This window comes from Marmota flaviventris, chromosome 18 (genome assembly GCF_047511675.1).
Source record: "Marmota flaviventris isolate mMarFla1 chromosome 18, mMarFla1.hap1, whole genome shotgun sequence".
NCBI classification, from domain to species: Eukaryota; Metazoa; Chordata; class Mammalia; order Rodentia; family Sciuridae; genus Marmota; species Marmota flaviventris.
Genome location: NC_092515.1, coordinates 10,045,212 through 10,068,764, shown reverse-complemented (window position 1 = coordinate 10,068,764; position 23,553 = coordinate 10,045,212). Strand labels below are relative to the sequence as shown.

The following is a 23,553-nucleotide window of genomic DNA, read 5'->3' as shown; positions in this document are numbered from 1 at the left end:
ACACCTAGCTCCCAAATTGCTTTTGAGCTGGGTTTGGTGGTCCACACCAGTAATCCCAGCAATTTGGGAGACTGAGGCAGGAGGATGAGAAGTCTTGAGGCTAGTCTCAGCAACTTAGCAAGACCCTGTTTCAAAATAAGAAAAAGGATTGGGGATGTAGCTCAGTGTAGAGCATCCCTGGGTTCAATCCTTAGTACTGGGGGGGAAAAGTTGCCTTTGTGCCATTCTTTAAATACTAGTGAAAGCTGGGCAGGTGGTGCACACCTGTAATTTCAGCATCTTGGGAGGCTGAGGCAGGAGGACCACAAGTTCAAAGCCAGTCTCAGCAACTTAGCAAGGCCCTAAGCAACTTAGCAAGGCCCTAAGCAACTTAGCAAGGCCCTAAGCAACTTAGCAAAATAAAACATAAAAAAAGGACTGGGGATGTGGCTCAGTGGTTAAGAGCCTCTGGGTTCAATCCCTGAATTAAAAAAAAAAAAAAAAAGTACCAGCTGAGTTCTGGCCAGATTCAGGCTTCAGGTGGGACCAACTGGCCTGTGACCAGTTGTGTCATTCCACAAACTTCTCAGGGCTGGGAATGGAGATGTTTACAGTCTGTTCTTCCTTGGGTTCCTTCAGGCTGGAATGCAAGCATGCATGTAACTTGGCCTGGGGCCTGGCACAGAGGACTGCCATGGGGCTGGGGCTGTTGCTAATGGTAGAGTGCTGGCCTAGCATGCCCAGATCCTGAGTTCCATCCTCACTATGGCAGAAAAAGGAAAAAAAAAAGTATCTTAAGTGGAAATTTTTGTTTATAAACTGTACATTACTTAAAAAAGCAGTATATTACCACTTTTGTGTGCTAGCAATGTTGGGGACACAGGAGTGATTATAGATAGGTTCACACCCTTCCCTGAGGAAGTTCAGTCTGGTGATGGAGAGAGACATTAAATTTAACTGGTGTCAGGAAAACATTTCCTGAGGTAATATTTGAGCTGAGACCTGAAGAATGTATACATCTAATAGTAGAAAGTAAAGACTCTTACATCTTTATGCTCATTTCACAGATGAGGATAATGGAGGCCCCCAGTTAACAGCTGGCCTGGGCAACACCAGGCCTGAGTCCAGTGTAGTGGTTATTATTTAGTTTGCTACCAGACTCTGCAGCAGGCAGTACAAGAGAACCTGTTGCAATTTAGGCATGGGGGTGCACACCTGCAATCTCAGCAGCTCAGGAGGCTGAGGCAGGAGGATCACAAGTTCAAATCCAGCCTCAGCTACTTAGGGAGGCCCTAAACAACTTGGTGAGACCTTGTCTCAAAATAAAAAATAATAATAATTAGAGGGCTGGGGATGTGGCTCAGTGGTTAAGTGTCTCTGGGTTCTATCCCCAGCACCTAAACAAAACCCAAATAGCACCCCCCCCCAAAAAAAAAAAAAAAAGAAAAGCAAAACAAGTTCCTGTCTTCAAATTCTGGGGGCTATGTGATAAACAGATAAGGCCTGGGTTCACTTAGACATATCATGAAATAGAACTGTGAGAATCTAAGAGGCAGACCCATCTCTGCCTTGGGGAGGGAGATCCAGGACGTTCAGGCTGGTACCTGAAGGATGAGGCAGATTTCATTTGAACACAGAACTTGATGGCTTTAAAGGGGGGCTGGGGGCTGGAAAACGAACCACCTGCCTCCAACTTGGAGGGGGTGTGGCCTGCCCGGGAGGGGGCGGGGCAGCCGGAGGTGTGGGGCTCTCAGGCTTGTCTCAGACACAGCCTCAAGTAATTGTATGAAAAATAAGTTTATTGATATCTTGTCACCACTGAGGAGAAAGGAGGGGGCTAAGCTCCGGAGGTCAGAGAGGCAATGAGAGGTGGAGGAGCCAACCCACACCTCTCAGTCAGAACCCTGCCCTCCTCTCCTTAGGGTACAGATAGTTACATCCTCTTTGTCATCCATATTCTGATTTGTCTAGCAATTTTTACCCCCTCCAAAGTCTGGGTTGGGGAGGCCCCCACGGGTCAATTCTCTTCAAGTTAAGAACAGGAGTTGTTAGGGCAGAGGGGATGTGCAGACCCGAGAGGTCCCCCCCACCCCAACCCACAAAGGGCATTATAATAAATAACATAAAATAGATGGCTTAGAAGTCAGGGCTAGGGGAGGCAGCCAGGCAGACAGCATTGTACCAGAGAAAGGGGCTGGGGAAGCCTGCGAAGAGGTCCCCAGAGAATCAGGCACTAACTAGCACAGGGAGTGGGGTGCTCACCCCCTGGAGCAGGGAGCCAGGGTGCAGCAGGGAGGGGTCGGAGCATCGCCCCTCTCGCGACTGCGCCAAGCTGTGGGGAAGGGGCGCAGGCAGCAGCGGCAGGGAGGTTTCAGGGCGATTTCCACCGGCCCCGCCTCTTCCGCGCAGGGAACCCTTTCCTCCGCTTGTGTGGGGGGGAGTCGTGCGGAGGGAGCGGGGCTGGGGTCGCCCGGGACGCCCCCTCCTCGCTCCTAGGGGCTATGATGACTCCTCTGGCTGCCACCACAGCCCCATCCACGACAGCAGCCACCACAGACACGGGTTCTGGGGTTACTTCCACCTTGGGCGCGGGCGGGGGCGGCGGGGGCCTGGGAGGCGCGGGAGGGGGCGGGGGCGGCGGCGCGGGGAGCGGGTCGACCGGGGTTCCCGGCAGAAGGGGCAGCAGGGCGCTGAGGGCCTCGCTCAGTTTGGCCAGTCCCTGCCGAAGGGTGCCAGCCAGCTCCCGGATGGCATTGGCAGTCTCCTGCTGGGCCCGCAGGAAGTCCAGGGAGGGGTCTGGGACCGAGGGCGTGGGAGGAGGCCTAGGAGGGGGCGGGGGGCTGGGAGATGAGGGTGCCACTTGGGCCAGCGGCGCGGGTGGCGGTGGAGGGGCTGAGGGTGGTGGAGACAAGGCCAGGCGGGGCAGCTGGACCGTCTGCAGGGCCGGAGGGGGCGGGGACTCACGCTCCTTGGACCGTGGGCAGCCCCCTTCCTGGGGGTTGCAGGAGGGCCGGGCCCAGGGCTCCGGGCTGCTGGAGCCCCCCTTGCTGTGGGCTGGTGTATCTGTAGAGAGAGACATGCAGGTAAGGTATGCATGATTCCCCCCTCACCCCCAGTTCCTTCATTTCTCCTCTACCCTGGCCCGAAAGATCCTTTAAACTCTTTAAAACCTAAGTCAGGCCAGTGACTCTGGAGGCTGAGGCAGGAGGGTCACAAATTCAGAGCCATTCTCCCCAATATAGTGAGGCCCTAAGCAATAGGGCGAGGTGGAGCACATCTATAATCCCAGAAGCTCAGGAGGCTGAGGCATGAGGATCCTGAGTTCAAAGCTAGCCTTAGTAATTTAGCAAGACACTAAGCAATTAGTGAGGCCCTATCTCAAAATAAAAGATAAAAAGGACTGGGGGTGTGGCTCAGTGGTTAAATGCCCCTGGGTTCAATCCCCAGTACCACCATCATCATAATAATAAAAGAAAATATAAAAAACCTAAGCCAGATCACTCCTTCGAACAGAAGCCTATGACATGGGTCAGTCTTGGTCTCCAGGAGAGAATCAATACATTCAACCTATCAGGCCTGTGCCAGCTTTAGCAGAAAGGGGTCTTGTAAGCCTCCTTTGGGGCCAAGCAGCTCCCATCTCACTCAGAGTAAGAGCCACTCTCTGCCAGGCTGTGAACCATCTGGACACAGCCACACCTCTCAGGCTGCAGTGCTAGACCCCGGGGAGGTGGGAGGCCTGAGACAGAAGTGCTCCAACATTGGAGGTGCTTCTGGAGGCTCTCTCAAACCAGGAGGCCAGGATTTTCCAGTTCTTCCTGGGTCTCCACTCACCTGGGATCTCATTCATACTCCTGAATTTGAACTATCTGTACCCAAAGGCTTCCAGATTCTGGGCCAGCCTGAATTTCTGCCCTGAGCCCGACTTTACTTCCCAGTGTCTCCAGCTGTGTCCTGGGCACAGTCCCTGGACCATGTAATGCCTTGGATGTGCTTGCTCACAGCTAAGCGTTTGATCCTCCCCCACCTCTCCTTCCTCCACCACCCACATCACTGCTGATGGCAGCTTCATCCTTCCAGCTGCAGGGGCTAAACACCTTCACTGTGGTTTTCTTTCTCAAGACACCATCCACTTCAAACACCACTGCCTTCAAGCTAAACACAACACTCAACCTCTTCTCTCTACCTCCCTGGCCCCCACCCTGTTCCAACCACTGTCCCCTCCCACCTGGAGGACTGCTCTTGCCTCCTCACTGGGCTCCCTGTCTCCACTCCTTCTTCATCAGCGGCCGAGGGGTTCAACCAAAATTCAATCAGGCAACAGGAAAGAAGCTAGTCACAAAGGACCTTGTATGGCATGATTCCATTTACACGAAAGGTCCAGAAGAGGCCAATCTCTAGAGATAGAGTAGATTGGTGGTTGCCTAGGGCTGGGGGAAAATGGCTTAAGTGACTTAGAGGTGCAGGGTTTCTTTTTGGAATGATGAAAATGTTCTCAAATTGATTGTGGTGATGGCTGCACAACTCTGAGTATACTAAAAGCCCCTGAATTGTCTAGGTGGGTTGCATGCTGTGGGAATTACATCTCAACAAAACTGTTCTAAAAAACATAAGCCAGACACTGTTCTTTCTCTGTTCAAACCCTCCTGAGACCCCCATCCCACTTAGGATAAAGGCAAAGTCTTTGAGGCCCCAAGGTCTGCACTGTTGGTCCCAATTGCCTCCCTGACCTTATCTCCTCCCTTCTTTCTACCTTCCTCACAGGCTCCGGGTACTCTGGCCTCCCTGCTGGCCCTCAAAACTCAGCCTCCTCCTGACTCAGGGCCTTTGCACTTGCTGATGCCCTGGCCTGGGAGGACGTTTCCCCAGATACCTGTTTGGCTTCCTCCTTCATCTCCTCCAGGTTCAAATGCGGGCTCCAGGGGATCATCTTCCTTGACCATCATACAAAGTAGCCACCATCTTCCCTTTTCTCCCTCCTAGCCCTAGCTGGTTTTCTCCCAGCATGCATCTGCCCTGTATGCAGGCCATCTCTGTTATCTGTCTCCTCCTGAAGTCGGTTCCATTTTGCTCACTGCTATTTACCCAGCAGCTAGAATAATGTCTAGTAGCAATTCTTTTTTCTTCAAATGAGAAAAGAACTGTGACCTCCAGAGTTAGCACTGACTGGGCCCAGGGCCCAGGTCCTTGTGGCAGGTCCCAGTGCCCACAGGGCAAGTGCAGCCCTTCCTGCGGAGACCAGGTCTCAGCTCTTCCCTCACGGCCAACACACATGCTGCTCCCTCCCCTATGTCACACCCCACCTGGCCTGGCACCTCCCCTTGCTCAGTTCAGATGTTCCCTCCTTGGGGAAGCTGCCTTCATGTTCCTGGCCAGATCAGATGGTCCTAGTCTCCCCCAAACCACCAGCCACCTCCTGTCTAAGTGCTGGGGGCCCAGCCCCCTGGACCAGCCAGCCTGGGAGGCCAGGAGAGAGATGTTGGACCTGACAGTCCTTGACACATTCCTCATCCAGTCCTCTCAGCCACTCTCTGGGTGGATTCTATTGCTGTTACCCCATTCCACAGATGAGGTGACCTGAGGACCAGAGTGGGGTCCCATAGCAGTGGAAGAGGGGTCTGGATCCAGGCTAGCTCCAGAGCCTGCGCTTTTAACTACAGCTTGGCAGGGGCTGTGACTCTGGGGCAGGGTGGGGGTGTCAAGTCTTCCCTATAAGGAGCATAGAAAATGCATCACTTGGAAACCTGACTTTTCTAGGCTATTGAATAAAAAGGAATGGAAAGTGACCCAGCCTGCACACCCACAGGGCTCACAGGAGTCAGGGAAAGGACACTATGGCAGCTAAAATCATATGTATTCATAACCTTGGGGCCTCAGTTTTCCCAACTGTAATTGAGCACATGTTTAAAGATGGGACTAAATACTAGAACATCTTCCTGAAGGCCAACCTGGGGATCCCTGAACCCACTATAGATACAGGGTTTAAGACAATGCCTGGCACATAGTAAGTCTTCAATGCTGTTATTCTTTCAAATACTATGTCAGAGATAAATGATCCTTAGTTTGTTGTTTTCTTTGGTACTGAGGATTGAATCCACAGTTACTTTACCACTGAGATACATCCTTAGTCCTTTTTATTTATTTATTTTTAATTGAAAAGACAGAGGCTTTGCTAAGTTGCTGAGACTGGCCTAGAACTTGCAATCCTCATGCCTTGGTCTCCCCAGTTGCTGGGGTTACAGGAGTACATCACCACGCCCAGTTTATAAATACTCTAACTGCCCGAGGCTGCCCCAGGCCCCATTTCTGTCCTTCAATATGAGCAGTTCTCCATTTATGAGTTTCACACAGTGTGGGAGTCTAATGATGGATGTTTTCAGCCCATACTTGCCTCAGGGACTTTGCACATGCTGCTTCCTCTAGCTGGAAACCATCTACTAGGCTCAATCTCTCCATTTAGGACTCTGCTTCCTTTTACCACCTCTGAGAAGCCCTCCTGGAATGCCCTGCCTATACTGCTCCCTTCTATCATTTACTACTTTCTTAATATGCAGTATTTTTCTTCCTGATATATGATATGTTTGGGGGGCTACTTGTTTGTGGCCTGCTTCCCCCAACTACAACGTCAGCTCTGTAAGGGAAGGGAATTCATCTTTTTATCTATAGTATTCTCAGCACCTGCAATACTGCCTTGCCTTGGAAGAGGTTCTCAATAAATACTTATTGAACAAGTGAATTAATAAAGCATTATAAAAAATAACTTTGTCCTCTGTGCTCTGGTTCATTGGGGCCATTTTACAAAAACATCAAGGTTTAAGTCAAACTGAGAAAGGTCCTGAACTGAGAATGTGACTTTCCTGCTCAAGACACTTTTATGCCTCTGAAATTCCCATATGATGAAGTCCAAAGTCCTGACCTTGACTTACAAGCCATGTGTAATCAGATTCTGGTATACCCATTAACTCTCAGTAACTCAATAAAATATCAATTATTGTTGCTGGGCAATATACCCAGTGGTTAAGTGCATGGACTGGGAGTTGGGACAAACACATGTGCTGGGTCCCCACACTCTTGCTGTGTGACCTTGGGTGGGAGAATGAGCCTCTATGAATCATATGCTCTTGAGTTGCCTTATCCATGTTCCTTGTTTTCTCAAACCCTTCACTATAAATAAAACTCAAACTCCCCACCATAGCCTAGCATAGTCTCAACTTTGCCCACCTTTCTGACTTCATCTAAAAACTTTTGTTCAATGTTTTTGCTTCAAAAAATTGGCTTTTTTTTTTTTTTTGCCTCTGTGCATTGCACATGCTCTTCCCTTTATCAGGAATACTTTCTCTACTCTTCTTCATTCTGTTTTTTTCTTTTCTTTTTCCATACCAAGGATTGAACCCAGGGGCACTTAACTACTGAGCCACACCCCCAGCCCTTTTTTGTTTTTTTTATTTTGAGATGGGGTCTCTCTAAGTTGCTTAGGACCTGGCTAAACTGCTGAGGCTGGCTTTGAACTTGCAATTCTCCTGCCTCAGTGTCAGAGCTGCTGAGATTACAGGCCTGTGCCAATACTCCTGGCTGTTTCATGCATGCTGTGTCTCATTCAGCTCTGACATCCCCTCCTCCATCCCCCAACCCCCAGGCTGAGCCAGATGCTGTCTCTGGACTCCTACAACCCCTGGGTTCCCCTGCCCCAGCCAGTCCCATCACTCATATCCATCGCTGTTTCCCCCAGCTGTCCCAGTCACTGATGTGTTATACCATCTAGCACAGGGCAGGTATTCAGAAATGGAGTAGAAGAAATGATAATCCAGAGACTAGGCTAAGCAGGAAGTGAGTCTCTGTACCCAGTTCTCCATACCTGTACTGGAGGCATGACCTTGAGAAAATTACCAGGCTTCTCCAGTCTTTGACTTATAAATTAGTGAAACACTATGTACTTCCCAGCTTTAACCATTATACCCAGGGCTAACCTTGACTGTTAGCAGACTCTGTACAAAGCAATTCGCCCAAATTAACTCATTTAGTCTTCCTGGCAACCCCTGAAGGTGGAGACTATTCTTATCTTCACTTTACAGATGCAGAAAGTGATGTACAGAGGCAGAAAGTGACACGCAGTGGCTTCTGGGATGCCATAGTTGAGTGGCAAAATTGTGACTGGCACCCTATTTGGAGACAGTCTACTTCCAGAATCACTACCCTTAGGATGAGTTTAATGAGTCCTGCCTGTTCAGAGATGATCCCCGGGGTGGACTCAAGCCAGGTCTCCTAGGTCTGGTTCCATTCTTGACTCTGGCAGTCATTAGCTGTGAGACCTGAAGCAAGTCATTTTATTTTTCTGAGCTTAATTTTCCCAACGGTATAATGGGGACAACAGCACCCGCTTCCCAGAGTTGTAGTTAGGATCTGCTTAGCTACATAAAGGACTTGAACAACGCAAGAAGACTGTGCATTTGCATTCGCTGAGGTGATGGTGAAGGAACTCACCTGCCCGTCGGTCCTCCCTGCGGTCCTCCGACAACACATAGCGCTGGGCACAGGCGCTAGGGGCGGGCGGCTGTGAGGAGGCGGGCGGCTGTGAGGGGGCGGCTGCAGGGGGCTCCTCTGGCCCGGCACCAGCCCCTGATCCCCCCACACCAGGACCCAGGATGGCGAAAATGGTCTCCTCCTCCGCGGAGAAGGCGTCCTCAGCGGCGGGCCCGGCACCCTGCGTGGAGTGCGGCACGCGGGCCAGCTTCTCCTTGGTGCGGCGCTTGAAGTCGTTCCAGCGCTTCTGCACCTCTTGGCCCGTGCGCTTCCAGCTGGTGATGCCGTTGATCTTGGCGGCTATGCCGTCCCACACGCGCCGCCGCTCCGCCACGCTCACCCGACGGCTCTGCGCGCCGTAGAGCTGCGGGTAGTGGGCGCGCACCTCCCGGATCAGGATCTGGTTCTCTTCGAACGAGAAGCGCGGCTTGCGCAGCCGGGTGGTTTCCTCCGCTTCGCCCGCCGCCGCTGAGGCCATGGCGCCCCCCGACGCCGCTGTCCGGCCGCCTGGCGCATGGGGGGCGCCGGCGCTGCGGGCAAAGGGCGTACAGCGCTGGCCGGGGCTCAGTGTCCCCCGCCGCCCGGACAAGGGCTCCTAAGTCCCTTGGGCAGGGGTGGGGGCGGGGGCGGGGACGGCGGGCTGTCAGAAGTGCCTACTGATAGCTGACACCGGCTGAGCGCTCATTCTGTGCTTCTCGCGGCGCAGAGTGCCTCGCCAAAGAGTTGATGGAAATTGGGGGAGGGTCTGGAGGGATGGAGGGAAATAAAGAAAAGTGGAAGGAAAGGAGGTGTCTGCAGGAGTTAGAGGAGAACGGGGGCACGGGAGAAGAGCAAAGGGAAGGAGAATGCGGATGTCTCGGGGGCCAAAGAAGCATGGGGATAAGGAGAAGCCGAAGGGACTATGCAGCAAGAGGACATCTAGAGCAGAGAGGCGCTCTGGGGGTTCCGAGGGCAATGGGGGGTCTGTAAGACCCATGAGACGGGGCCCTGAGAGGATATGTCAGGAAATAGCGGTGAGATGGGAGCTAATGGGTCAGCGACAGAGCTGGGACGATAAAATATTAGGGATTAGGGTCTGCAGGGATTGTGGGGGCGCTGGGATTGCCAGGAATTGAGGAGACCTCCGGAGATAACGGGGGTCCGAGACCAGCAGGGGACAACGGAGGCTATTTGGGACTTCAGAAAGAGTGAGGGTCGCGGAGGGGGGGGAACCGAGTCGGGCCGCGGGTCACTCACCGGCGCCGCCGCAGCCCCTGCCTGCCGGTGGGTCAGGGCTCGGGCGTCTGCGGCCTCTTTCCTCCCCCCGCCCTCTCCCTCCCCTCTCTTGAGCCCCGCCCCCGGCCGCGCCGAGAGCCAAGGCGCACGCGCGCCTAGCGCCAGTCAGCCCAGACAACCTCACAGCCCGAGATTCATTCTCATTTCCCCAACACGGCGCAAGCGCACAATTGCCCTCTAGCGGGCTCGACCAGCAGGCTGCAGCTGCGCAGCCGCAAATTTAGCGCTGAGCTCGTTCCACTAGCCTCCTGGTTCTACAACTACGCACGCGCGAACTCCTGTCGCGCGCAGGCGCGTCCCTCGTTCCCCGCGGGTTTTGGTACCTGGGCTTGATCCCAGGGCAGACAGAATGGAACTGCTGGGACAGCGCTAGGACCGAGCGGCGCCTCTGCCTTTCTACAGTTTTCCAGCCCACTCGGCATTCTAACTACGCAAGAGTCTAGAGAAAGGGGAGGGAGGCCGAGCTGGAAAGGATGGGAAGCACTTCGTCTCCATGACAACTGCGTGGGTGGTGTGGGGGTGGCATTAGGGAACCTCAACGCCACCACCCTTACCAGCCCCTGCTCCCGGCACCGGCGGACTAACTACCGCCTACGAGTTGAGGCGGGGCACCCTGGGGATACTCCGCCTCCGGCGATGCAGTAACCATAGCAACCCACCAACCTCCCAATCACTTTGGGAGGCCCCCTGTCCACACATTTACGTCACGGCTTGAAGAGGGAGATCTGAGGGAGGAGTTTCTTGGCCGCCCCGCAGGGAGGTTGATCTTGGCGCGGGCCTACTTTAAGGAAAGCAAGGAGACGGGAGTGAATCTGGAGAACGGGTTGAATGAACTGGATGAGCGGATGAGGCGGTTAAGTCCGATTAAATTTTGTTTAGCATCCTGCAGGAGTCTTCAAGGTCATTCAGCAAAGAGGACTACAATCATCAATTCAGCAACTGTTTTATGAGTCGCTCACATAGCTTCAGGTGTAATGAACAGAAAAAGTCAAAACTGCCTACTCTTATCGAGCACATATTTAGTTGAGAGAAACAGATGATAAAAGAAAATGTATAGGTGAGAAGGAGGAAAATAAAGAAAGGAAAGGGGGTAGAGGATGGAGGTGTTTGGGCCTGGATGTCTGTGATCTTTTTTTGTTGTTTTGTTTTTCGAAGTAATGGTGATGGAACTCAGGGCTTCACACATGCTAGACAAGGGCTTCACTACGGAGCTCCTCCCCCAACCCCTGTAATTTTAAAATAAGGTGGGCAGTAAAGGCCTCGCTGAGTAGATGACCACCGAATTGAGACATGAAGGAAGTGGGAAAGCAAGTGCAGCCAGAGATGAGACTGTGTGTGCTGTGTTCCACGAGCACTGAAGAGGCCAATGGAGCTGATGTAAAGAGGACCAGATCGTGTGCAGCCATTATTCTGGGTAAGGTGAGCGGCATGGAGGGCTGTGAGTAGAGGAAGGTGAGCTCTGACCCAGGCATAGCTGACTTGAGGGAGCCAGGATGGGACGTGAGTGTCCAGTGAGGAGGTGCCTGCAGTGGTTCAGGGGAGACAGGTATTGGCTGCTCCAACCAGGGTCCTGGTAGCCCTGGAGGTGGAATTGGATATGGTATGAGAGAAGAGGAGGAGACAAGGTGACTTTGGCTTGAGTGAAGGAAAGGATGGAACTTCCAGATGTGAGGATGGGCAGGGCTCCAAGATGATGAAGAGTTCAACTTTTCTCAAACTTGAGTTGCACATTAGTTAAGTATGAATGTTAGATATTTGAGTCTGGACTTGAGGACAGACATCCAGGCTTGAGAGATAAATTTGGGAGTTGTCAGTATGTGACATTTAATTCCGGAGGACTAGGTGGGTTACTAAGGAAGCAGATGTAGATAGAGAAGAGTTCTGAAGCCTGAGGCTGCACATTCCTACGTGCAAGGTAAGGGCAGAAATCAGCGAAGGTACCAAGGAGGAGCAGGGCTGTGTGGTGGCCCAGAGGCCAAGTAAAGGGTGATTTTGAGAACGAGGGAAAGACTCAGGGTGCCAAATGCTGCCCAGAGGCCAAGCCCAGTGTAAACTGAGAACTGGCTACCAGAGCTAGCAAATATGGAGATTGTCAGTGATCTATATTCATTTGTAGTACTGGGATCAAATTCTGGTCCACACACAATCTAGGGAAGTGCTTTTCAGCCGAGCTGTATTCTCACTTCAGTTGTACAATCCTTTTTTTTTTTTTTTTGAGGGCCGTACCAGGGATTGAACTCAGGAGCACTTAATCACAGAGCCACGTCCCCAGTCTCTTTTGTACTTTGTTTAGAGACAAGTTCTCACTGAATTGCTTGGCACCTCACTTTTGTTAAGGCTGGTTTTGAACTTGCAATCCTCCTGTCTCAGCCTCCCAAGCCACTGGGATCAGTTATATAATCTTGAAAGAGCATTTTTGCTGGGCACAGTGATGCACTCCTGTAACCATTCACACAGGAGACTGAGGCAGGAGGATGACAAATTTGAGGCTAGCAAGACCCTGTCTCAAAACTTAAAAAAAAAAAAAAAAAAAAAAAAGAAGAAGAAGAAGAAGACTGGGATTCGAGCTCAGAGTGGAGCACCTCTGGATTCAATTCCCAGTGCTGAAGGGCGGGGGAAGCATTTTTGGTGGTCTGGTGAGAGTGATGGCTAATTGAGTGTGTTCAGGAGAGGGTTTAGCAAAGACAGTCCTTTCTAGCATTCAAGTGGAGACATGGGTCTTATTTGGAAGAGAGCTTGGGGTCACGTGAGACTTATTTAATATAAGAAATCTGACTGGTTTCTGTAGAGGAGATTGAGGCTACAGGGGAGAGAGGGGAGAGCATTTAAGTCCATCAGACTAAGAGGTCACTCATGGAGCAGGTGCAACTCCTTGAGTTGGTCCAGTGGGTTTGACCCAGAGCACAAGTGGAAGGGGACTAAGGGGCCTGGGTCCTGCAGTGGCAGGGGAGGGGATGCAGGGCTGCTGCAGGCATGAGGAGAGCTGTAGGGTCAGGAGACGTGAACATTCTCTGTTGTGGTCTCAGTAGAGCAGGAAGCTGGGTCACGGGTGACAGGGAGATGCTGGGTTAGGGGACAAGAGATATAAACTTGGGAGTCTTCAGGGTCTCATTGGGGACGGGGAAATGTTGACAAGTAGAGCCAACCTGAGATTGCTGGTGATGAAACTGGAGTGAGGCAGGCCCTGGGGTGTGTTTCTCTGGTCCTGCTTTTGTGAGCAGTGGCCAGCTGGTCTTAGGTGAGGTCCCGCCATGTGTCATGAGATCAGGGTCCCCACAGGGCATTATGGGCAATGTTTTAAAGGAGGTTGAACATGAGCTGTAAGCAGGGTTGAGCAGGGAAGGACAGGGGCTGAGTGTCAGGAGAGAGCCAGAGGAGTGGACAGTCAGGGGACATCTGGGGCAGGGGTGAGGAGGGAACTGGGGACAGGGAAGGGAGAGACTAGATCAGGGCAGACCGTGGCATGGTTGGGAATGAACTGGAGAGACAGTTTGAGAGGATTCAGAGCAATGGGAAGGGAGGGGAGGGGAAGTATAGGGGACACCCAGGTCCCTAGCCCAGGAACCAGATGAAGGTGTGGTTTCACCTAGGATATGGTGGTTGTGGGCTGCTCACTGAGTGTAGTGGCTGTTGCTGCTTGTGTCCCAACCCCCAGCCCTTCAGTATGTGACCTTCTCTGAAAATAGGTCATTGGAGATGTCCTTAGTTAAGGTGAGGTCATGCTGCAGTAGGGTGGGCCCTTGATCCCAAATGATGAGTGTCCTTGTAAGAAGAGGACAGAGGGGCTCAGGGGCAGAGGGCTGAGAGGCAGAGGCAGGAGCAGTGCAGCCTCAAGCCAGGGAAGGACCAGGGCTCTTGGAAGCGGGAGGCCTCCCACATCCTGATCTCAGGTGCCGGCCTCCGGGACCAGGCGTCCATTTGTTTTGTTTGTTGGTTTCTTCTTTCTTCCACTGGAAATTGACCCCAAGGGCACTCTACTGCTGAGCTACATCTCCAGCCCTTTTTATTTTTTCTTTTAAGACAGGGTCTCACTAAGTTGCTGAGGGTCTCCCAAAGTTGCTGAGCTGGCCTTGAACTTGAGTTTCTGTGAGGGTGGATGCATCACTGTGCCTGGCCGGTTCCTTTGTTTGGAACCACTGGGCTTGTGGCACTTTGTGACAACAGCCCTAGGAGATGAATTGCTGGGCTGCAGGCTCCCTGGGAGTCTGGGGGGAGAGGCTAGGGCCTTGGTTCCTCAGCTCCCTGAGCGTCCCCAGTTCTAGTTCAGACAATAATTGTTGAATAAATGACTCAATTCATTACCAAAAAATTTGATGATCGTAATTTGTCTGTCTCCAACCCTGAGCCTCTCCGGGGTGTCCATCACTTCCAGAAATTTCACCTTGGATGCCCCCAGGTACTATGTATCCTCCATTCCCCAGCTGACTCAGCATCTGCCCTTTCTCACTTTTGCAGATCTACCCCCCCCCCATCCTGAGTCCTGAGTATTTTCCTGAGCACTGAGCATGAGTAGTTCTCCCAAGTACTGAGGACACCATCCTTTGCTTTCCATAACCGCTGCCCACACCTTGTCAGGGATCAGTCCCTTTAAACTGTCACTCAGTTGAGAGGCCATTGGCCTAGATATGAATCAGAAAGGGGTGCCCTTCCTCCAGTGGGCAGAGCAGGAACAGCAGGACCCCTGCTGGGTGCTCTTGTGTAGGACTCCCCCTGCCCGCCATGCCAGCACCCCAGCTCTGAACTTGGGCTTCTTTTATTTTCCCCCACTGTTTGGTTCCACCTGGGAGTCAGGCTCCTGGGGGCAGAGCTGCGTATTCAGAGGAGCTGTGAGTGGAGGACTTAGTTGGGGTCTTTGGTTCTCCCTGTAACCAGTGTCTGGATGAAGAATCCACAGAGTCCATGGGTGGATTTGAGCGTCTTGAGAACGAACACTAAAGGCCAGGTTCTCTCCAGGGTCAGCAACATCCTGAACTCTCTGCCCGCCCCACCCCGTCCTCCACTCTGATCTTCTGTCCTAGCCAGCTTCCTGCAAATTCTACAAACACACCAGGTTCCCAGTGCCACCTCAGGACCTTTGAACTTGCTCTCCCTCTGCCAGGAATGCCCTCCTCCAGATACTCTGTTGGTCCCGCCTTTCATTTGGACTCTGTTCAGATGTGACCCACCTGACCACCAGCCTCTTCCACTCTCCCTCTGCTACCCGACCTTGTTGTCCTTCACTGGGCTTCTCACCCTCTAAACATTATTTTAGCACCCTCCACTAGAATGTCAGCTCCACGAGGGCAGGGACCTTGTCTATTTTGATCCCACTGTTTCCCCAGTGCCCAGAACAGTGGCACCTAAGAGATACTCAATAAAAAATTGTGCAACAATGGAATAAAAACCCCGTGATAATACACGCAGCATTTTGTGCTGGTGTGTATGTTTCCTGGGAGGCTCCATATTTTCCAATACTTATCTAGGGAGGCCTGGGAGCCCCAAATTTAAGAACTACCCAAAAGTCAAATCTTACAGGGTGGGATGGGAACCCCCAGAGGGAATCTGGGGTCAAGGAGCAGGCTGGGTAGGAACCTGGGAACCCGGACACATGGGGACAGGGCTGGAGAGGAGCCCTGCATCCTTTCCCACCCCACCTGCTGCTTCCTGGGATTTGGGGCAAATACAGCTCCTGGGCACCCTCCCCCATCTCCAAGGGCAGGGCCAGGAGACAAGGCAGAAATACAAGTACTTCAAGGACAAGTCAAAACGATCTTTATTCACCAGAGCTCAATGCCCAGGCCCTCCATTCTGAGCCAAAAAGCAACCAACTTGTTGTGCTCCATTTGTGTAAAATAAATAATAAATAAATAAATAAGCAAGCAACCAACCAACCAACTTAAAATCTGACCAGGGCTCTCTCTTTTGTCCATAAATAAATAAATAAACAAACAAACCAACTTTAAATCTGAGAAGGGCTCACTCTTTTGCCCTCAAATAGATAAATAGATATATAGATAGATAAATAGATAAATAAGGCCACCAACTTAAAATCTGACCAGGGCTCTCGTTTGCCCTTAAAACAAAATCTAGGCAGTTGCCATATTCCCATCCAGGCAGGCAGATCTCTTTCCCGTGGGAGATTCACAAATTTAACTGTTGGAGGATGAAAAAGTCACCTCTCATGATTTGGGGGTGGGGGGAGGTGGCAGGGAGATGCAACTCACTGCAGGAAGGTCCCACGGGGAACTGGAGTTGGGGACAGCAGTGGAGTGAAATGGGTTGAAGAATGAAGAAAAACAAGGGAGCCTGAGAGTGTCCGCTCACCACAAGGCCGCAGTCCAGGTAGCCTGGGAAGACACAGGGTCCCTTGCCTCAGCTCCTGGCGATAGGCGATGAAGGCAGGGAGGAATGAACAGCGTGGTCCCTGCTGCCTCCTGGGTCTGCAGGTGCTGAAGGACCAGGGAAGGTGGGTGTGGAGCCAGCGCCCATTCTCAAGTTCTCGGTGGGAGCGTCGGGCCAGCTTGTCACCCACTCCAAATTCTGAGGCCAGCTTGGAGAAGCACACGGGGTCCTGTGGGGCCAGGGATCCGGGGTTCCCCCAGGCCTGGGGCTGAGAAGTCAAAGGAGCAGGGCTAGTGCTACCAGCAGGCCCCAGAAGGACTGAAGTTCTGAGACCTGTGGCCCAGAGACAGCCACGCGGGCGGGCGGTAGTGCTCAGCGCAGGGCTCCTGCGCCAGGCCTGGCTGCCAGCAGCCTCCGTTATTTGGGGATCCAGCAGGGATGCAGTGCGGGGGACCAGGGATCCCAGGGCTGTGGGAGTGGGAGGGAGGGTGGAGGGACTGGGTGGGGCTGATCCGGGAGGGGTGCGGGGTGCGGGCGGTGGGCACCTCATGGTCCTCAGCGCTTGACCTTGCGGCCGGCTGAGTTGCGTCCACTGCGGCGGTAGAGGGACTGCTGGTTGCCGTTGAGAGGGCAATACTTGAGAGTGTGGGCCTGGCCCCCGGTGGCGCCGCACAGGGGACACACGTAGTGCCTCAGGATGGGACACAGCACCACGCCCTCGGCTGTCTTCAGCTTGTGGGAGGAGTAGACGTGGCGGGACTCCCCGTTGTGCTTGCAGAAGTTGCAGAGGGCAGTCCCCAGCCCCTGATCCTGCCCCAGCTGGGGGCCAGGTCCCTGCTCCTCCAGCTCCTCTGCCTCCAGCCTCTGGCTCCTGCTCTGGGTCAGAGTCAGCACCACCTGGTTCAGGTTGAGGTAGTCCTTCCACATGTCAAAGGGTGGCAGCTCCATGGCAGGGGGCGGCTAGAGGGGGGCTGGGCCTGAGGACCTGTGGGCAGGAGCAGCAGTGTTTTGTGGAGCAAAGGAGCTGCACCCCCTTTTATACTCCCCAGAGCCCCTTCTAAGCAAAGGTGGAGCTTAGTATTTAAAGGGCCCACTCCTGCCTATGACCCCCATTTGACTCTGGTCTCCCACGGAGGTCCAGAAGGAGGTCATTTCCAGGTCCAGGTCCTGTTGCCTCCAAGGTGCTGTGAGTCCTCTGCAAAGGCCCTTCCACTCCCTGGGCCTCAGTTTCCCTGTCTGCTCAATTAGCATATATGGTTTTAAATGCCCTCACCATCCTCCTTTCTCCAAGGCTGGAGGGTGATCCCTTTGAATCCTCCAGAGCCATTGCTATTCTTTGTAACTGTCCCTTATTGTGAGTCAGACACTGGACGGTACAATCACCTGCATGATCTGACTTAGTCCTCACAATATTTCCATGAGGGCCACAGTCATGATCTTGTTTTATGGATGCTGACTGAGGCTCTGGAAGGGAAACTCATTGGCCCATGGTCACACAGCATGCAATTGGCAGGAGTGGGCCTGTGGAACTCCAAAGCAAGTCCTTCTTAAACCTTTTTATCAATCCTAAAGTGGAAGCCACTTTTCCCCTCCTGCTATGCTGGGAATGAAACCCAGGGCCTTGAGCATGCTAGGAAAGTACTAGACCACTGAGTTACATTCTCAACTACTTTTGTGTGTGTGTGCATGTGCTTGTGAATGTGTGTGCTCTAGGGATTGAACATAGGGCCTTGCCCATGCTAAGCATGCACGTTACCACTGAGCCACACCTCCAGACCCAGAAGGAGACACTTAGTCAAGGAATATTTATTGGGCATATGCTACAGTGCTCAGTGCACATGATCTCTTTGAATGTCAAGGAGGTGACAACGATTATTTACATTTTATAAAGGAGAAAAAGAGACTGTGAAGTTAAAGAATGTACTTAAGGTCACACAGTAGGGAAGAGGCAGAGTTGAGATTGACACCTATGTCTTATCTCCAGAAACACTGGGAATTAATGTTAGAAGGGGCAGAGGACCCTGGCCGTGAGTTGAGCACAATTTTCCCATAGTTTGGAGAGGGGACAGAGAGCATCATCAATAAGTGCTCAGGAAGCAGCCCCAGGTTCAACCCTGGCTACTCCCTGCAGCTCTGAACAGCTGGTTATTTAACTCTGCCCAGCCTCAGTTTCCTCTTGTGTTGTTCCAAGATGATGTCAGCACCTGCCCCAGAGCACGGACTGGCTGATCACTAAGTCCCAGCACAGAGCCCGGCCTGGGCCAGGTGCTCATGAAATGCCACGATGGTGACTCAGACACAATTAATGCAATAAGCCTAGGGACTCCCTTGCTGAAGGTCTCCTTGGGGCCAGTCCCATGCCCAGGGCTCTCTTTGAACACCCCTTCCCCAGACCCTGGGAAGGAGGGTCTATTAAAAGTCCCATTGCACAGAGAGCTTGTCCCAAGTCATATATGGTCAGTAAGTGGTAAGGTGCAGCCAGGGATGTCTGTCTCCAAACCCAGGCATCCTCTTGTCCCCTGGGTGCCTGCTGTGAGCCAAATGTAAGTGATCAGGAACAGCAGCAGAGCTTGGAGTGTCCTGCCTCTTACAGGCAGAGACTGAGCTAGGACACCAGAAGAGGGGAGGTGGTATCCCAGTGACACATTTGGACGGATGTCCTTGAAGGAAGAGAGGGTGGTCTGCATTGTGAAGAACCAAGGGGACCAGGACAGGCATGGGAACCCTGTGCCAAGTGCTTTGTTTAGGGACACAGCAGTGACCTTTTCGGTGACCTTTTTAACTCAGGGTTGAGCTACCTGGGTGCCTAGGGCCTGGACCCTGCGACCCAGTGACCATTACTGCAGCTGTGCTGGGAAGACTGATGGAAGGCAGGGGCGGGTTTGAGGTCCCTGACTCCCCTGAACAAGGGCACAGACTGGAGAATCCCAGATTCCGGGGCCCTCCCCGTGGGTTCCCCCCCCCCCTTTCTCTTCCATTTCATTCCCCCCCCCCCCATTGTTTACTTCCAGACTCTGTTCTGGGGCTCCTCTGCCCTGCCTCCCTCTCCGATGTTTTTCTCAGGGAGTTAATTGGACCAGCCTCTCCACAGCCTCTTTCTGCTGGGCCCGCAGCTCTGGGAACCCAGAGGGTCCTGGCCAGAAACTCAGGCCAGGTGTTTACTGCTGACTGCGCCCCAGTCCAGACGTCGCCCACTGCTGGCCGCCCACGCCGTCTGTTTACTTGAGTTTGCTGTCCGCCTGACGCCAGTTGAAAATAGCCCCTGGGGTTCAGAGAGGCGTGGGAGGGGCTGAGGTTATAAATCCTAAAAGGAGGGGGAGACTTGCAGAGACCCAGACAGGGAGATGAAGACCCCAAAGGTGATCATGATCGTTATTGTCCTTGTCCCTGTGGCTGGCCTGTGCAGTCTCATTGTGACAATCTTGTTGTCCTATAACAGTCCCATTGTACAGAGAAAAATGAGGCCAAGAGAGGACATTCCATATTGATGTTGATGGCAGTCACCGGTTTCTTTCTTTCCTTCTTTTGGTACTGTGGATTGAACTCAGGGACACTCTAGCAGTGAGCCCCATCCCCAACCCTGTTTGTATTTTATTTAGAGACAGGGTCTCACTGTTGCTTAGGGCCTCACTGAGTATCTGAGGCTGGCTTTGAACTCGTGATTCTCCTGCTTCAGCCTCCTGAGTCACTGGGATTACAGGTGTGTGCCCTGATGCTGGGCTCCTCCATCATCTTATCCTAGTAGAGAGAGGAGGGACACTTTCACACAGTGAATCTCATGTGTGCTAGGCACATGTGTGCTACGACTGAGCTACATCCACAGCCCTTTTGTCTCTTTTTGTTTATTTATTTATTTATTTTTAAAAACACTAAATCCCACAACCACCACCAGGTTAAAAGTTATAAATGTTTCTGTTCTTTCAGGGGTTTGAGGAATTACAAATGTATAGTTTTCATGCAGAAGTCTATATTTTAAAATTTTACCCATTCCTGGGTAATAAAAAGACCTTAGAACACCTTAAACTCATTTAGTTTCTTTTCAATTCATATGTTACTGAGGTTTGGAATTTTAAGTCTGTTTTCTTCTATGTTATTTCCCCACTAGACATAACTGTTTTTTAATTAGTTGATTTTTAAGATGGGGTTTTGGTCTATTGCTCAGGCTGGCTTCAAATTCCTGGGCTTGATAGGCACAATGATGCATGCTTGTAATTCCAGTGATTTGAGAGGCTGAGACAGGAGGATCATAAATTGGTGGCCACCCTCAGCAACTTAGTCTAAAAAAAATAAAAAGGACTGGGGATATAGGTCAGTGCTGAAGCACCCCTGGGTGGTTTGATTACCAGTATCAAAACAAAAACAAAAAAGAAAGAAAGGAAGGAAAAACAGCCTCCTGGACTTAAGCAATCCTCCTGCCTCAGCCTCCAGAGTCGTTGGGACTGCAGTTAAACACTACCAAGCCCAGCTAATGTTACTATTGAAAGTGAAAAATGTTCTCTTATATTTCATGCGCGTATGGACCCTTTTCTTCATTCTTTCTTCTTTCTGGTACCTTCTATTTTGGTATCTTGTCTTCTGCCCACATATATCCTTTATAATTTTCCATAATGAAGATCTGATGGTTAGAAACTCTGTTTTGTCGTCTGAAAATATTTTACTTGTGTGAAGAGAATTGAAATTTTATTACATTCAATGAAATATGAAAACATATGTTGTAGGCTGAATTGTGTCCCCTAATCCCCAAATCCATATGTTGAGTCCCTAATATCCAGTACCTCAGAATGTGGACAGATTTGGAGATAGGGCCGTTAAAAGAGGTAATTTAAAGTAAGTTGGTTAGGGTGAGCTCTAATCCAGTCCAACCAGTGTCCTTATAAGACAAGTAAATTACAAGGGAACACAGACTCTGGGCAGAGGAAAGAGCAGGTGAGGGCACCGTGAGAAGGCAGCTGTCTGCAAGCTAAGGAGAAAGGCCACAGAAGAAATGGAACCTTCCGTCAGCCTGAGCTTGGATTTTTTGACTTAAAAATATCTGTTGTTTAAGTCATCCAGTCTGTGGTATTTTGTGATGGCAACTCTAGCAAACTAACACCAGGTACATTCTTAAAAGTTATTTTTGCAGAGTTTAAAAGTCTACATTAGAAGTTCCATAAGGCTGGGGACGTAACTCAGTGTAGAGTACTTGTCTAGCATGTGCATGGCTCTAAGTTCAATCTCTAGCACTATTAAAAAAAATCTGGGTGCAGTGGTGCCCACCTGTAATCCCAGCAACTTGGGAAGCTGAGGCAGGAGGATCACAAGTTTGAGTTCAGACTCAGCAACTCATTGAGACCTTAAGCAACTTAAGAAGACCCTGTCTCCAAGTGAAAAATAAAAAGGAATCGGAGAGCCGAGCACAGTGGTGCACGCCTGTCATCCCAACAGCTCGGGAGGCTGAGGTAGGAGGATATCGAGTTCAAAGCCAGCCTCATCAAAAGCGAGGCGCTAAGCAACTCAGTGAGACCCTGTCTCTAAGTAAAATACAAAATAGGGGCTGGGGATGGGGCTCAGGGGTCGAGTGCCTCTGAGTTCATTCTCCAGTACTAGGGAAAAAAAAAAAGTAGTTCTCTTTTGCCAGGTGTGATGGTGAACACCTGAAATCCCAGCTACTAGGGAGACCGAGGTAGGAGGATAGAAAGTTGGAGACCATTATGGACAAACTTAGCAAGATCTTGTCTCAAAATAAAATAAAAATGACTGAGGATGTGGCCCAGTGGTAGAGTGCTTACCTAGCATGAAAGCTAGGTCATGGGGTCTCTCTCCAGTAGCTCCCCCACCCAGAACAAGTTCTGTTCTTCAGCACATCGAAGGTTTCATTTCATATCCTTGTGACTTTTTTTTTTTTTTTAAACTGGGAATTAAACCCAGGGGCTTAACCACTGAGTCACATCCTCAGCCCTTTTTATATATTTTATTTTGAGATAGAGTTTCACTAAATTGCTGAGTTTTCAATTTCAGTGATTATTTATTTGTTTCTAGAAGTTCTGTTTGGTTCTTTTTAAAGATGGATGTCAGGCAGGGGCGTAGCTTAGTGCTGGAGCTCAGCCTGTGTGAGGCCCTGGCTTCCATCCCTAGCATGGTGAAAACAACCCCGACCCCAGATCACTCTTTCTAGTTTCCTATTCCCAGCAGCTGTGTTCCTGGTGTCTGCCCTTCAACGTGGGGACCCTGACAGTGTTGAAATCGGTGTCGGATCTTTCCAGCATCCAAGAGTCTGAAAACACCTGTTCTGTTTTTCTGGTTCTCGGTGGTGTTATATTTCCTTGTGGCCTGATTCTCTTGGCTGAGTGACAGGTGACCTTTACGTTTAACTGTGGGTTTTCCCAGAGGCTTGAGGCGGATCTGCCACCTCCAGAGGCTGTGTTGGCTTTGGCCAGTCTCCCTGTCACACTTCCGGCTAGAACCTCCTCAAACCTGGTTCTGGCTTGATGGCTCTTGACTCACCCACGCATCTGTTCCAGTGTTGTCCATGTGTCCCTGGGTCATTCTGAGGCCATCACTTGTTGGGGACTTCGCCCTCCCCCTTCCTTCTCCTACTCTGCTCAGTGTTGAGGCTGCTGCCCCTGGAGTTGGGGACAGGGGCACATTTTGCCCTTGCTTAGGGGAAAGCACTTTGGGGTCCCAGCGTGGTGTGGGGCGTCTTTCTTTCCATGTGCTGTCCTGGCCAGGCCCTGGACCTTAACTGTAGTACTTAAACTGAACCATGCTCTCCAGCAAGCACTTCTTACAAAGCTATAGGATCATGCACTGGTGTGGACTGAATTATGTCCCTCCTGAACTTCACCATGTGCTGACGCCAGGGACTCCAAGGTCATGGTGTTGGAGCTGGGGCTTTAGGGGTGCAATTAGGGTTAAAGGTGGCTGTAGGGGTGGGCCCTATCCTGATGAGATGGGTGTCCTTATAACAGGGAGAGACACCCAGAGGGCTCTTTCTCCCTGTCCATAGGTCCCCAACAGGGCAGAATCTAGGCCCCACAAGGACCAGAAGGGCCCTCTGCAAACTAGGAGAAGACTTCACCAGATACCAATTGGTTAGAATCTTGATCTTGGACTTTTAGTCTCCACGATGATGAGAAAAAAGAATATTTTTTATTATGTAAGCGACCCGATCCACGGTATTTTGTGATGGCAGCACAGACAGACTCAGACTTGGAAGTAGAGGAAAAAAATAAAGTGGTGAACCCTCACGTCCAGATCACTCAGTCCCACTGTTACCAACTAAGCTTATTTTCTCTCTGCCCCCACCTCTTCTGCCTCCTCTGCCAGGCTATTTAAACAGACCCAGCCATAAGGTCATTTCGACCATAAATACACATGGTCGCAGACCTAGTGGTGCTTCGACTCACCATCTTTTTGACTTCAGGAGGTGCAAAGGCCTTACATATTCAGAAGACTCTGTACTGGAATTGGATCTTTTCCTGG

General features: G+C 51.4%; 3 protein-coding genes across 5 annotated transcripts in view; 1 reads left to right on the top strand and 2 right to left on the bottom strand.

The window, feature by feature from the left end:
* Window positions 1-1,757: 1,757 nt before the first annotated feature.
* Mypop (Myb related transcription factor, partner of profilin) lies at window positions 1,758-9,796 on the bottom strand. Of its 3 annotated transcripts, none has more exons than XM_071604800.1 (3): window positions 9,733-9,796; window positions 8,458-9,241; window positions 1,758-3,042 (listed from the first exon to the last, which is right to left on the bottom strand). In XM_071604800.1, exons 2-3 carry the CDS (start codon window positions 8,972-8,974, stop codon window positions 2,351-2,353), a joined length of 1,209 nt encoding a protein of 402 aa, XP_071460901.1. In that variant the 5' UTR covers window positions 8,975-9,241; window positions 9,733-9,796; the 3' UTR covers window positions 1,758-2,350. The 3 variants fall into 3 exon arrangements, with proteins under 3 accessions (XP_071460901.1, XP_071460902.1, XP_027801711.1); XM_071604801.1 differs by having other exon boundaries at window positions 8,458-9,026; window positions 9,733-9,794; XM_027945910.3 differs by having other exon boundaries at window positions 8,458-9,793.
* The window catches only part of Ccdc61 (coiled-coil domain containing 61), an 86,691-nt gene continuing 71,784 nt past the window's right edge, over window positions 8,647-23,553 (top strand). The window contains exon 1 of the mRNA XM_071604799.1: window positions 8,647-8,651. The gene's annotated coding sequence lies outside the window, so the exon portion shown is untranslated. The remainder of the gene's footprint in view (window positions 8,652-23,553) is intronic.
* Nanos2 (nanos C2HC-type zinc finger 2) lies at window positions 16,648-17,040 on the bottom strand. Its single transcript, XM_027945773.1, has one exon. The coding sequence runs from the start codon at window positions 17,038-17,040 to the stop codon at window positions 16,648-16,650; it is 393 nt and encodes a 130-aa protein (XP_027801574.1).

Bases quoted from the DNA above. Each gene is read 5' to 3' on its own strand.
- Mypop (XM_071604800.1), bottom strand. From the start codon at position 8,974: ATGGCCTCAGCGGCGGCGGGCGAAGCGGAGGAAACCACCCGGCTGCGC. The intron at 3,043-8,457 runs GTGAGTTCCTTC...CTCTCTCTACAG, and splicing joins CAGGGAGGACCGACGGGCAG to ATACACCAGCCCACAGCAAG.
- Nanos2 (XM_027945773.1), bottom strand. From the start codon at position 17,040: ATGGAGCTGCCACCCTTTGACATGTGGAAGGACTACCTCAACCTGAAC.